A 14,811-nucleotide genomic window follows, 5' to 3' on the forward strand; every position below is an offset into this window, starting at 1 on the left:
CCCAAAAGAGAAGCAAACTAGTGGGTTTAAGAAAAAACGAAATCTTCCAAAACCTTTTCTTAATTTTAAAACTATACTTTTATACTTCTATTTACTTTTTAAGTCTAGATTGTAAACGCAATATCCTCACATTTTCTATCGCATTATAGCCTTGCAGCTTCTTTGCTATTATGACATCACAATTGCCCACTTTGCATATTTTCTTATATGGTAATATGGGTCTTGGTAACTGTAAGCTGGATGTTGGAATCAAATTGTTTATGAAATAAATTAAACCACTTTTGGCCAGAAATAATAGCGCTCTGATCAGAGATATTTCAAACGTTTTGGTTATGGATGGATGTAACACCGGTCCTGAGTGCTTTGCTGGAGAAAGTTCAGCCACCTCTTGTATTGCAGCCATCTATCCATAGAGGAGATGATAACATCCTGTTTTGTTTTGCCATATTTGCTTAGCGCAGAGTAATTTCTATGTCATTGTTTTACTATCTATATTCTACCACGTTCCATGGGGAAGGACACCTCAGTTCAATCATTTTTCGACCACAACAGAGAAGCAAGTTTTGAGCAAAACAATACTATCTAAATCCCTTTATCTTTTTATAATATAACTATACATTTGACTTATGGTCTATGTTAGATTATGTGCATTTATAATTTAGGGTATACATACTTTTCCTAAGAAGCTACAGTCCTGTAGCTTCTCCTTCTCTCTGAGGTCCTCGTCTATGAACAATCACTGTGTGAATGAGGGCACAGTGACTGCAGGCACCAGGGTTTTATAGCCTAGCTATTATGACATCATAGTTGCCTGCTTTGCATGTTTTCCATATATGGTGATATGGGCGTGGCTTAGAGTAAAGTCAAGACCGTGCAAGTTAACTATTATGACATAACATGCCTGATTTACATATTTTCCATATATGGCAATGTAGGTGTGGCCTGCATGTTTACAGCTTACTGATCATTAAAAAATCAATTCAAAGATGCAAATAATGATGGTTCAAGTTAAATAAATGAGATAAAAATAGATGTTGGACGAAAAGCAGACTGCTAATTTTCTTGCCCTGTACAATGAAATGCTACCACGCATAGCTTTTCTTTTCCCTGTAAACCTATAACATAAGTACATACCCTTGTCCTCATACACACATGAGAAATGCAGCTCTGTTATTGACTTAAGCGTCTTAAGAGGAAAACTATTCACACTATTCTGTAGAAGACACACACACAACCTTTAACAAGGCTCCAGGGCCTGACGGTATTCACCCACGAGTACTTAAGGAGCTGTGTCAGGAAATAAGTGAACCTCTGTCTCCAATCTTTCGGGATTCTTTTCTTTCAGGAATTGTACCAGAGGATTGGAGGAAGGCAGATGTGGTTCCTATTTTCAAAAAGGGTTCCAACTCTGTGCCCGGAAATTATAGACCTGTGAGCCTAACTTCCGTTGCTGGGAAAGTATTTGAAGGGCTGTTTAGGGATAATATTGAAGAATTCCTTGGGAAGAATAGTATTATTAGCATAAATCAGCATGGTTTTATGAAACCTAGGTCCTGTCAAACTAATTTAATTGCATTCTACGAAGAAGTAAGTAGAAGTGTAGCTCAGGGTGTTGCAGTGGATGTAATCTACTTGGATTTTGCCAAGGCGTTTGACACGGTTCCACACAATAGGTTAGTATTCAAACTGAAAGAAATTGGCCTAGATGCAAATTCTTGTTCTTGGGTAGAACATTGGCTTAGAGCAGACCTGGGCAAAGCACGGCCCGCGGGCCACATCCGGCCCGCTGAATAGCTCGGACCGGCCCGCAAAGAGTGTCCTGGTGACTCACCAATGAGTCCGGTGTCCCCCCCCGCCCCGGTCACTTACCTTAAACTCCTGTGTTGGAAGCGTTTGTCTCGGGTGCCGGCGCTTTACGCTGGGCGCCGGCATATGACGTCAGACGCCGGCGATCAGCAGTGAAGCGCCGGCACCCGAGACAAACGCCTCACGCTTCCAACACAGGAGTTTAAGGTAAGTGACCGGGGCGGGGGGGGGAGATCCTGAGAAGGGGGGGTTAGGGAGTTAGAGGGGAGATACTGAGAAGGGGGGGTTAGGGAGTTAGAGGGGAGATACTGAGAAGGGGGGGTTAGGGAGTTAGAGGGGAGATACTGAGAAGGGGGGTTAGGGAGGGAGGTCTTACTGTGTGTGTGTGTCTTACTGTGTTTGTGTGTGTGTCTTACTGTGTGTGTGTGTATCTTACTGTGTCTGTGTGTGTCTCACTGTGTCTGTGTGTGTCTTACTGTGTCTGTGTGTGTCTCACTGTGTCTGTGTGTGTCTCACTGTGTCTGTGTGTGTCTCACTGTGTCTGTGTGTGTCTCACTGTGTCTGTGTGTGTCTCACTGTGTCTGTGTGTGTCTCACTGTGTCTGTGTGTGTCTCACTGTGTCTGTGTGTGTCTCACTGTGTCTGTGTGTGTCTCACTGTGTCTTACTGTGTCTGTGTGTGTCTTACTGTGTGTGTGTGTCTCACTGTGTCTGTGTGTGTCTTACTGTATCTGTGTGTGTCTCACTGTGTCTGTGTGTGTCTTACTGTGTCTGTGTGTGTCTTACTGTGTCTGTGTGTGTCTCACTGTGTCTGTGTGTGTCTCACTGTGTCTGTGTGTGTCTTACTGTGTCTGTGTGTGTCTCACTGTGTCTGTGTGTGTCTCACTGTGTCTGTGTGTGTCTTACTGTGTCTGTGTGTGTCTTACTGTGTCTGTGTGTGTCTTACTGTGTCTGTGTGTGTCTTACTGCGTGTGTCTTACTGTGTTCATAGCTTATTCAGTTATTGTAATAAATATTTTAGCCCATTTTTTAGCTCAAAATATTTTTTCCTTTTTTTTCTCCTCTAAAATCTAGGTGCGTCTTATCAGCAGGTGCGTCTTATAGAGCGAAAAATACGGTATGCACTCCGAAGCCTTGTTCATTTTGTTCACTTCTGTGCTGTGCTAATAGTTATTCAGGCCTTACTTATTCAAGCACCTCTACCAATGACGTAGGCTTGAATAACTTTATTAAACAGCACATAAGTTAACAAAATGGACAAGGCTTCGGAGTTTGTAGTTTGTAGAGGTCTGGCCCTCTAAAACCATTCCAATTTCTCATGTGGCCCCATGGGAAAATTAATTGCCCACCCCTGGCTTAGAGGTAGAGAACAGAGAGTTGTTATAAATGGTAAATTTTCAAGCTGGTCAAAAGTGGTAAGTGGTGTCCCTCAGGGTTCTGTTCTGGGACCAATTTTATTCAACTTATTTATAAATGACCTGGCAGGAGGCATTGAAAGTCATGTTTCTGTATTTGCAGATGACACAAAACTAGGTAAAGTTATACAGGGCGAGCAGGATATTACTGTGCTGCAGAGGGATCTAGATAGACTGGGGGACTGGGCACTCAAATGGCAGATGAAATTCAATGTAGATAAATGTATAGTTATGCACTTCGGGGTAGCGAATGCACAAGCAACCTACACCCTAAACGGTAGTGAATTAGGGGTAATGACAAATGAGGAGGATTTGGGAATTGTTATAGACAACAAACTAGGCAACAATGTGCAGTGTCAGTCTGCGGTTGCTAAGGCCAGTAAGGTATTGTCGTGTATAAAAAGGGGCATCAAGTCGCGGAATAAAGATATAATTTTGCCTCTGTATAAATCAATGGTAAGGCCGCACCTTGAATATGCTGTGCAATTTTGGGCACCTATTCTAAAGAAGGATATCATAGCACTAGAAAGGGTGCAGAGGCGGGCTACAAAATTAATAAAAGGAATGGAGCACTATAGTTATGAAGAAAGGTTAACTAATTTAAATCTGTTTAGTTTAGAAAAACGTCGCCTCAGAGGGGATATGATAACGTTATATAAATATATTCGGGGCCAATACAAACCATTGTGTGGAAATCTGTTCATAAACAGGACTATGCACAGGACACGTGGTCATGCATTTAGACTGGAAGAAAGGAGATTTAGACTAAATCAGAGGAAAGGGTTTTTTACAGTAAGGACAATAAGGATGTGGAATTCTCTGCCTGCAGAGGTAGTTTTTTCAGAGTCTGTACAGACGTTTAAACTGCAACTGGATGGATACCTGGAAAAACATAATATTCGGGGATATAATCTTTAATTATGGGGAAACAGCTTATTGATCCAAGGAGAAATCTGACTGCCATTTTGGGGTCAAGAAGGAATTTTTTTTCCCTGGTTAGTGCAAAATTAGAAAGAGTGAAGCCGGGGTTTTTTGCCTTCTTTTGGATCAAACAGCAATAAATTAACAGATATAGGAAAGGCTGAACTTGATGGACGCATGTCTTTTTTCAGCCTATGTAGCTATGTAACTATGTAACCTTAAACAGAAAGATAACACTGCCCTTGGCCTTAACCTACTTTATTCAAACTACAACTTACAACTTATAACTAACAATACTATTACTAATAATAATCCTATGAGTCCAACTTGAGAACCAATACGTCTTGGTTATCTCTAAATCCATTAGGCTTCGTGTATTAGGACAGCATGTCGATTCCCTGGCTCATTGGCTCCTGGAACATGCACATTCTTTCTATTGCCTTATGTAAGTGGAGCCGTCCTATTTTTACACTATCCTGACAAAAGCTGGAAAAGAAGAAATAAAAATAGCTTGTCAGTGGGCATAGTTTTGTTATCAGCTCATTGTCACTCTGAAATCTAACTTACTGCAAGTTGAGTTTACAAAGTGTGAAGATGCTGAGAAATGATACAATGATTCACTTGGTAGAGCCAACTCAACAATATGAAGTTGTAAAGTTCTCTGGACTGTATTCACTCAATCATTCAGTGGGACAAAAAAAACAGGAGGTCTATGTGGGTTTCTCCTCTGAGAAGGACAGAGTGTGTGCTCCATAACACGCATTTACTATGTCAAAATGGCACATCTTGCTTTGACTTTGTCACGTCAGTATTTTGTGTCACTGGACACAAAGGCTTTTCTTACGTTTACCATTAGCCAAAAAACATTACATAGGGGTTTCATATGCAATACATGAATATAAGAGAGAGAGAGAGGTGACACATACCCATCGTCTGAATGGCTGTCTGCATATTCTTTGAGGGAAAGCAGAGCGGCATCGCGGCATATTTCCCTCAGATCACTTCCTGAGAATCCATCGGTGTAGTCGGCAATTTCACGCAGGTCTACATCTTCATTCACCTAAAGAAAACATATTAGGACACATAAGGACAATGAATTGGTGATTTTCCCCAGTGTAATTCAAATAACTACCAAGAGACCAAAGCCGGGTGATATAGATTCATAAGGAGTAAACAAGGGCGTGTTTTTCTAAACATTTAGGGAAAGGAAAAGAGTCAAACAAGACTGAGAAGAATCGAGTCCAACTGAAAATACATTGTGTAAAAGGATCGCAATTGCCTAGGATTCTTGTAAAAGATTGATATTATACCAGTAGCCAGAGAATGGTGGCTTTATGATTTTTGACATTTAACAGTATGTTGTGGAAAGAGGTGACTATCTGAGGCAGTTCCAGCTGAGCAGGACGGTTCTTGGGCCATTGGTGGAATAGTCAACCATTACATAAAAATCACATATATCAAAGTATAAGTCGCTTACATTTTCATTTTCCAAGATGAGACTGAGAATTGATTGACGCTGTGCCGTAGACTAGAAAAAAAAAAGATGAAAACAGCATTTTAGAAAAACTATTCATAATTAGTCTTGTTAATCCCAACAAGAATGCATTTTGAAGTATAGGAATGGGAAAATATATGAAGAATTCATAGTTATGGAGTGGCTAAAACAAACTTTAAATAACCTTGTTTCTTCAGTAGCATTTAGTATTAGTAGTATTTGACCCATACATCACTATCTAAGAGAACCGCAAGTTCTAATTATCTTCATTATTTATCTTAACAATAGTGATTTGGTTTAAAACCGTCTGTAAAAGTTGTGTATTTATACAATAGCTACTAAATGTTTAATGCAGGTCATAAAATGGGTTTGTATTAAAATATAAACAACTCCTCTTTTTACTAAAGTTCTATTTGTCATGCAACATTTTTTGCAGGTTGATGTATTGAGATTATTTAGAACATGGATATACATCAGTTTAACATGAGGATTTCCTTTAAAAAGACATTTTAGTTACATACTGGTTTCTTAATCAGGAATCTGGCTGGCATCCTCCGCAGTATTGCTGGATCGATGTCCTGAGGTCGGTTAGTGGCCCCCATGATAATAACCTATGAAAATACAACAAAAGTGAAACATAAGAAATACTATATGGTGGGAAAAATGTGTTGAAAAAATATGATAAATCTAGAATGAATGATGTGTGGTTTCTTCTCCAAATCCCAGAGCCTCAAAAATCCTTTAGGAACTACACTTATGCACGCAATCTGTATTTTTAAAGTGTTGAATACACATCTTATCTGTGTGTTCTCTAGCTTAAAATCCTAAACAATGTACTCTAGTTTGGAAGATTTGCTTCTAAAAAATTTTAAGGTAATGCCAACGAGATATTACCTGACAATTGTGGCCTGTCTCCAGCCCGTCCCAACGGCTTAGGAACTGGGCTTTCATCATGGCCGTCACTTCATGGTCACTCATGGAACGACTTCGAAGGAAAGAGTCTAGGTGGAGAGAAAGAAAAAGTCAAGCATGATGAATGTACAAAAAGACTCATTAATGCCCATTGATTGGGCACCAGTTGTCTAATATCACATTGAAGTCTAATACATACACCATTCGGCATGGCTAGAGATTGGTGACTTCCAAGAGCAACTTACCGATTTCATCGATGAAAATGATAGTTGGCTGGAGCTTCACAGCCAAAGAGAAAACAGCAGCTGCTAGTTTCTCAGACTCTCCATACCACTTGTTGGTCAGGGTGGATGGCTGGAGATTAATAAACCGGCATCCGGCTTCTTTGGCTGTGGCTTTGGCAATAAGGGTCTTTCCACAACCTGGAGGTCCATAAAGAAGGACACCTGTATAAAAAACAGTGCATGATTTTATTTATACAATAGAAGTACCTTTAGTAATTAAACAATATTAAAATAATGTATTTAAAGGCTCCAGTAATTCAATCTGCTTAAAAATATAAAGGGTACCAAGTGAAGATAGCCTCTGATCAAGCACATTTCTGCATATTGCAGTCTGGAGGAAGAGCTTCTAATAGTTAATTATATAAGTTTGAAAGAAAGCATTACAAAGAAATAATCCCCCCCCCCCAAAAAAAAAACACAAAAAAAAAAAAACATCCTTTTGGTGTTTTGTTTAGCAAGAATGTATAACCTTTCAAATATTTGAAAGTATTTCTTGGAGGTGCATACTATAATACAAATAAATGATACCGCAGCAATCTTATGCCAAGCTAAAAAGTCAAAATGTATTGTAACATAATATAACAGGGACAAAAAAGAAGAACTGGCACCACTCCAAGTCACTCTGCAGATTACCCCTGACAAAGGCTACCAAGCCGAATCATTGTTGATCGCAGTAACACCGTCTACTTCTCTGCAACATTTACCTGAGTGACTCGTAAATTCTGTACCACGTCCTTTTTATATTATGTTAAAGTAGATTTCTACTTTTTTACTTCAGGTATCAGATTTTATAGTTTACGCTTATATTTTGCACCGCCTACAAATACATTTTCTGCTACCTGTTACGCACAGGTTGAGAGTTTTTGCACCTCATTTACTTATTTCTGTGCTTTTTTGTGCCTTTTGTTTGCCACCTCTCATAACTACACAGTTACTAACCTATCTAGATATAATTAAACAGCCTAACTGCAAAGAAACCTGCCCAGATAGAGATACCATTATGTTAACTCCCTTGCAGTGAGCGCAAACAGCACAATCAGCTACAGGTAAAAAGAAGTACAGATAAAATGTACTTTCAATTTACTGGTGAATAGAGCGGGTTTGTCTATAACTCAACCGAGTCTAAGGATATCCTGACGGTAACTGCCTGAGGGCCAGAATTGGACAGCCTTGTGGCTCACGAAATTGCTTCCATATAGATAATCTTTGTACATATAAAATAAGTCATGAATGGGAGCCTTCAGCCTTCATAAGTGAAACAGATTCAACCCAAAAAGTCCCGCATACAGGGTTTGAGTAATACCTTTAGGAGGCTGCATCAGCCTGGATTTTGGAAACAGGTGTCTCTTTCTTATAGGGAGGATGACGCTGGTTATTAGGGCCTCGATGACATTGTCAAGACCTGCGATGTCACTCCAGGTCACCTACAGGGAACAAACACAATTGTAAAACTGCTTCTACAATGCAACCTTAGAAATGTTAGACAAAGCAAAAAGGAATAGCACTATAAAGTAATGGGGGTTTAAAAGGATATATACAGGTTTCTTCACTGTCCTGGTCCTTCCTTCCCCAGTTTACTTCTTTCCATGTAACCTTTTCCCTTACCTCCATGTTGAGTGGGTCCACTAACTGTGCGGCGATGCACATTTCGTATTGCGTCAGACTGACAGTTTTTCCTCCAATCTGTCTCATCGGTTGTTTAGCCTACAAGATACCAAAAGAATAAAAGTAAGTTTACCGTATTTTAAAATGATTAACTAAGGATCCCACCAAGAATACCACATCTCAGGCAATGCTATTAAAACCCTTTCCCGTGTGAGGTCCACCTGGTGAGATTCATGGATGATCACTGCACATAGCTTTGGAGAACTAATGTAAATACTGATATCTGTAGATCCCGTTTACAATCACAGGATTTTATCTTTTAGGGAACATTGTTACCCCTTCTTTCTATAGACTTAACTAGTATTCTCTGTTGTCAAAGTTATTAAGAAAAAAGTTCCATACCTCTATCTGAGGTTCATCTTCTGGTTCCGGTTTTCTGGTTGAATCGAAGGCATGCATCATCCATTTGGCGGTGTAATAACTGGCTGCGCCCAATACCGTCAGTTTGACAATATTGCCGATAACATGATTCCCAACCAGATAACGAGAAAAGACATCCATAGAAAACATGTTCTAAAGACAAATAAAAATACATTAATACATAAGAACCTTTTTTGACAACTGCTACTTTAGATTTTCAAGTAAATGAAACATCACATTTGCTCACTTTACATATTTCCATATATGGTAATATTGCTGTGGCTGGTGGTACAGTGGTCATGTCACATAATTATTAGGACTTGAAATTTACCTGCTTTGTGTGTTCACAGCTTACTGATTTTTAAACCACAATAGAGAAGCAAACTAGTGGGTTTAAGAAAAAACGAAATCTTCCAAAACCTTTTCTTAATTTTAAAACTATACTTTTATACTTCTATTTACTTTTTAAGTCTAGATTGTAAACGTAATATCCTCACATTTTCTATCGCATTATAGCCTTGCAGCTTCTTTGCTATTATGACATCACAATTGCCCACTTTGCATATTTTCTTATATGGTAATATGGGTCTTGGTAACTGTAAGCTGGATGTTGGAATCAAATTGATTATGAAATAAATTAAACCCCATTTGGCCAGAAATAATAGCGCTCTGATCAGAGATATTTCAAACGTTTTGGTTATGGATAGATGTAACTCCGGTCCTGAGTGCTTTGCTGGAGAAAGTTCAGCCACCTCTTGTATTGCAGCCATCTATCCATAGAGGAGATGATAACATCCTGTTTTGTTTTGCCATATTTGCTTAGCGCAGAGTAATTTCTATGTCATTGTTTTACTATCTATATTCTACCACGTTCCATGGGGAAGGACACCTCAGTTCAATCATTTTTCGACCACAACAGAGAAGCAAGTTTTGAGCAAAACAATACTATCTAAATCCCTTTATCTTTTTATAATATAACTATACATTTGACTTATGGTCTATGTTAGATTATGTGCATTTATAATTTAGGGTATACATACTTTTCCTAAGAAGCTACAGTCCTGTAGCTTCTCCTTCTCTCTGAGGTCCTCGTCTATGAACAATCACTGTGTGAATGAGGGCACAGTGACTGCAGGCACCGGGGTTTTATAGCCTAGCTATTATGACATCATAGTTGCCTGCTTTGCATGTTTTCCATATATGGTGATATGGGCGTGGCTTAGAGTAAAGTCAAGACCGTGCAAGTTAACTATTATGACATAACATCCCTGATTTACATATTTTCCATATATGGCAATGTAGGTGTGGCCTGCATGTTTACAGCTTACTGATCATTAAAAAATCAATTCAAAGATGCAAATAATGATGGTTCAAGTTAAATAAATGAGATAAAAATAGATGTTGGACGAAAAGCAGACTGCTAATTTTCTTGCCCTGTACAATGAAATGCTACCACGCATAGCTTTTCTTTTCCCTGTAAACCTATAACATAAGTACATACCCTTGTCCTCATACACACATGAGAAATGCAGCTCTGTTATTGACTTAAGCGTCTTAAGAGGAAAACTATTCACACTATTCTGTAGAAGACACACACACACAACCTTAAACAGAAAGATAACACTGCCCTTGGCCTTAACCTACTTTATTCAAACTACAACTTACAACTTACAACTAACAATACTATTACTAATAATAATCCTATGAGTCCAACTTGAGAACCAATACGTCTTGGTTATCTCTAAATCCATTAGGCTTCGTGTATTAGGACAGCATGTCGATTCCCTGGCTCATTGGCTCCTGGAACATGCACATTCTTTCTATTGCCTTATGTAAGTGGAGCCGTCCTATTTTTACACTATCCTGACAAAAGCTGGAAAAGAAGAAATAAAAATAGCTTGTCAGTGGGCATAGTTTTGTTATCAGCTCATTGTCACTCTGAAATCTAACTTACTGCGAGTTGAGTTTACAAAGTGTGAAGATGCTGAGAAATGATACAATGATTCACTTGGTGGAGCCAACTCTACAATATGAAGTTGTAAAGTTCTCTGGACTGTATTCACTCAATCATTCAGTGGGACAAAAAAAAACAGGAGGTCTATGTGGGTTTCTCCTCTGAGAAGGACAGAGTGTGTGCTCCATAACACGCACTTACTATGTCAAAATGGCACATCTTGCTTTGACTTTGTCACGTCAGTATTTTGTGTCACTGGACACAAAGGCTTTTCTTACGTTTACCATTAGCCAAAAAACATTACATAGGGGTTTCATATGCAATACATGAATATAAGAGAGAGAGAGGTGACACATACCCATCGTCTGAATGGCTGTCTGCATATTCTTTGAGGGAAAGCAGAGCGGCATCGCGGCATATTTCCCTCAGATCACTTCCTGAGAATCCATCGGTGTAGTCGGCAATTTCACGCAGGTCTACATCTTCATTCACCTAAAGAAAACATATTAGGACACATAAGGACAATTAATTGGTGATTTTCCCCAGTGTAGTTCAAAAAACTACCAAGAGACCAAAGTCGGGTGATATAGATTCATAAAGAGTAATCAAGGGCGTGTTTTTCTAAACATTTAGGGAAAGGAAAAGAGTCAAACAAGACTGAGAAGAATCGAGTCCATCTGAAAATGCATTGTGTAAAAAGATCGCAATTGCCTAGGAATCTTGTAAAAGATTGATATTATACCAGTAGCCAGAGAATGGTGGCTTTATGATTTATGACATTTAACAGTATGTTGTGGAAAGGGGTGACTATCTGAGGCAGTTCCAGCTGAGCAGGACGGTTCTTGGGCCATTGGTGGAATAGTCAACCATTACATAAAAATCACATATATCAAAGTATAAGTCGCTTACATTTTCATTTTCCAAGATGAGACTGAGAATTGATTGACGCTGTGCCGTAGACTAGGAAAAAAAAGATGAAAACAGCATTTTAGAAAAACTATTCATAATTAGTCTTGTTAATCCCAACAAGAATGCATTTTGAAGTATAGGAATGGGAAAATATATGAAGAATTCATAGTTATGGAGTGGCTAAAACAAACTTTAAATAACCTTGTTTCTTCAGTAGCATTTAGTATTAGTAGTATTTGACCCATACATCACTATCTAAGAGAACCGCAGGTTCTAATTATCTTCATTATTTATCTTAACAATAGTGATTTGGTTTAAAACCGGCTGTAAAAGTTGTGTATTTATACAATAGCTACTAAATGTTTAATGCAGGTCATAAAATGGGTTTGTTTTAAAATATGTGCAAACAGGGAAAAGAAAAAATGTCGGTGCGCTAAGCTAGTCACAGGCTCAAATAATACAAATATGTAATACGAGGCCTACCAAACAGGTGTAAGCATGCAGCAAGAAACAGTGTATTGGCTGTACAATGTATACAAAAAACAAAAACTGTCTGCGCTTCTTACCCTAATAAAGTTGGCAACAAATATATAAACATAATATAAATGAGAGGTTTTGGTTATATGAATTGGCCAAAGCATAATTAAGCTCACCCGCCACGTCAAGGCACACTCTCAATAGGGTGAGAACCTACTCTCACCTCCTACATAGTGGACACACAAAGCAGTTTATACTGCTACCAAAACCTTATTAATGTGTTGGGGGAGGTGCAATTAAACCTCCTCCACATTAACCCCTGGACAGCAAGCTGCAACCAGCTTAATTATGCTTTGGCCAATTCATATAACCAAAACCTCTCATTTATATTATGTTTATATATTTGTTGCCAACTTTATTAGGGTAAGACGCGCAGACAGTTTTTGTTTTTTGTATACATTGTACAGCCAATACACTGTTTCTCGCTGCATGCTTACACCTGTTTGGTAGGCCTCGTATTACATATTTGTATTATTTGAGCCTGTGACTAGCTTAGCGCACCGACATTTTTTCTTTTCCCTGTTTGCACATATTTGAGGTTGTTGGCTCATCAGTCTGGTTGCAGCTTGCTGTCCAGGGGTTAATGGGGAGGAGGTTTAATTGCACCTCCCCCAACACATTAATAAGGTTTTGGTAGCAGTATAAACTGCTTTGTGTGTCAGCTATGTAGGAGGTGAGAGTAGGTTCTCACCCTATTGAGAGTGTGCCTTGACGTGGCGGGTGAGCTTAATTATGCTTTGGCCAATTCATATAACCAAAACCTCTCATTTATATTATGTTTATATATTTGTTGCCAACTATATTAGGGTAAGAAGCGCAGACAGTTTTTGTTTTTTGTATACATTGTTTTAAAATATAAACAACTCCTCTTTTTACTAAAGTTCTATTTGTCATGCAACATTTTTTGCAGGTTGATGTATTGAGATTATTTAGAACATGGATATACACCAGTTTAACATGAGGATTTCCTTTAAAAAGACATTTTAGTTACATACTGGTTTCTTAATCAGGAATCTGGCTGGCATCCTCCGCAGTATTGCTGGATCGATGTCCTGAGGTCGGTTCGTGGCCCCCATGATAATAACCTATGAAAATACAACAAAAGTGAAACATAAGAAGTACTATATGGTAGGAAAATGTGTTGAAAAAATATGATAAATCTAGAATGAATGATGTGTGGTTTCTTCTCCAAATCCCAGAGCCTCAAAAATCCTTTAGGAACTACACTTATGCACGCAATCTGTATTTTTAAAGTGTTGGATACACATCTTATCTGTGTGTTCTCTAGCCTAAAATCCTAAACAATGTACTCTAGTTTGGAAGATTTGCTTATAAATTTTTTTTAAGGTAATGCCAACGAGATATTACCTGACAATTGTGGCCTGTCTCCAGCCCGTCCCAACGGCTTAGGAACTGGGCTTTCATCATGGCCGTCACTTCATGATCACTCATGGAACGACTTCGAATGTACAAAAAGACTCATTAATGCCCATTGATTGGGCACCAGTTGCCTAATATCACATTGAAGTCTAATACATACACCATTTGGCATGGCTAGAGATTGGTGACTTCCAAGAGCAACTTACCGATTTCATCGATGAAAATGATAGTTGGCTGGAGCTTCACAGCCAAAGAGAAAACAGCAGCTGATTCGATGGGCTTCGATGACATTGTCAAGACCTGCGATGTCACTCCAGGTCACCTACAGGGAACAAACACAATTGTAAAACTGCTTCTACAATGCAACCTTAGAAATATTAGACAAAGCAAAAAGGAATAGCACTATAAAGTAATGGGCGTTTAAAAGGATATATACAGGTTTTTTCACTGTCCTGGTCCTTCCTTCCCCAGTTTATTTCTTTCCATGTAACCTTTTCCCTTACCTCCATGTTGAGTGGGTCCACTAACTGTGCGGCGATGCACATTTCGTATTGCGTCAGACTGACAGTTTTTCCTCCAATCTGACTCATCGGTTCTTTAGCCTACAAGATACCAAAAGAATAAAAGTAAGTTTACCGTATTTTAAAATGATTAACTAAGGATCCCACCAAGAATACCACATTTCAGGCAATGCTATTAAAACCCTTTCCCGTGTGAGGTCCACCTGGTGAGATTCATGGATGATCACTGCACATAGCTTTGGAGAACTAATGTAAATACTGATATCTGTACATCCCGTTTACAATCACAGGATTTTATCTTTTAGGGAACATTGTTACTCCTTCTTTCTATAGACTTTACTGGTATTCTCTATTGTCAAAGTTATTAAGAAAAAAGTTCCATACCTCTATCTGAGGTTCATCTTCTGGTTCCTGTTTTCTGGTTGAATCGAAGGCATGCATCATCCATTTGGCAGTGTAATAACTGGCTGCGCCCAATACCGTCAGTTTGACAATATTGCCGATAACATGATTCCCAACCAGATAACGAGAAAAGACATCCATAGAAAACATGTTCTAAAGACAAATAAAAATGGAATTTTTTTACTCACCGTAAATTCCTTTTTTCTTAATACAGTGGCAGTACGAGTGGTAATGTCCTTTTCTAAAGATATA

General features: G+C 38.7%; 2 protein-coding genes across 2 annotated transcripts; both read right to left on the bottom strand.

The window, feature by feature from the left end:
• Window positions 1-4,517: 4,517 nt before the first annotated feature.
• Window positions 4,518-8,982, bottom strand: LOC149288579 (outer mitochondrial transmembrane helix translocase-like). Its single transcript, XM_089491325.1, has 9 exons — window positions 8,839-8,982; window positions 8,437-8,535; window positions 8,135-8,255; window positions 6,793-6,993; window positions 6,530-6,636; window positions 6,157-6,246; window positions 5,618-5,668; window positions 5,067-5,200; window positions 4,518-4,626 (listed from the first exon to the last, which is right to left on the bottom strand). Exons 1-9 carry the CDS (start codon window positions 8,896-8,898, stop codon window positions 4,518-4,520), a joined length of 972 nt encoding a protein of 323 aa, XP_089347451.1. The 5' UTR covers window positions 8,899-8,982.
• Window positions 8,983-10,620: 1,638 nt separating this feature from the next.
• Window positions 10,621-13,708, bottom strand: LOC149288580 (outer mitochondrial transmembrane helix translocase-like). The gene is made up of 5 exons (XM_089491326.1): window positions 13,625-13,708; window positions 13,252-13,341; window positions 11,720-11,770; window positions 11,169-11,302; window positions 10,621-10,729 (listed from the first exon to the last, which is right to left on the bottom strand). Exons 1-5 carry the CDS (start codon window positions 13,706-13,708, stop codon window positions 10,621-10,623), a joined length of 468 nt encoding a protein of 155 aa, XP_089347452.1.
• Between the last annotated feature and the right edge of the window lie 1,103 nt (window positions 13,709-14,811).

This window comes from Sceloporus occidentalis, unplaced genomic scaffold (assembly GCF_023333645.1).
Source record: "Sceloporus occidentalis isolate IW3139 unplaced genomic scaffold, rSceOcc1.0.p SCAF_50, whole genome shotgun sequence".
In the NCBI taxonomy this organism is placed as follows: Eukaryota; Metazoa; Chordata; class Lepidosauria; order Squamata; family Phrynosomatidae; genus Sceloporus; species Sceloporus occidentalis.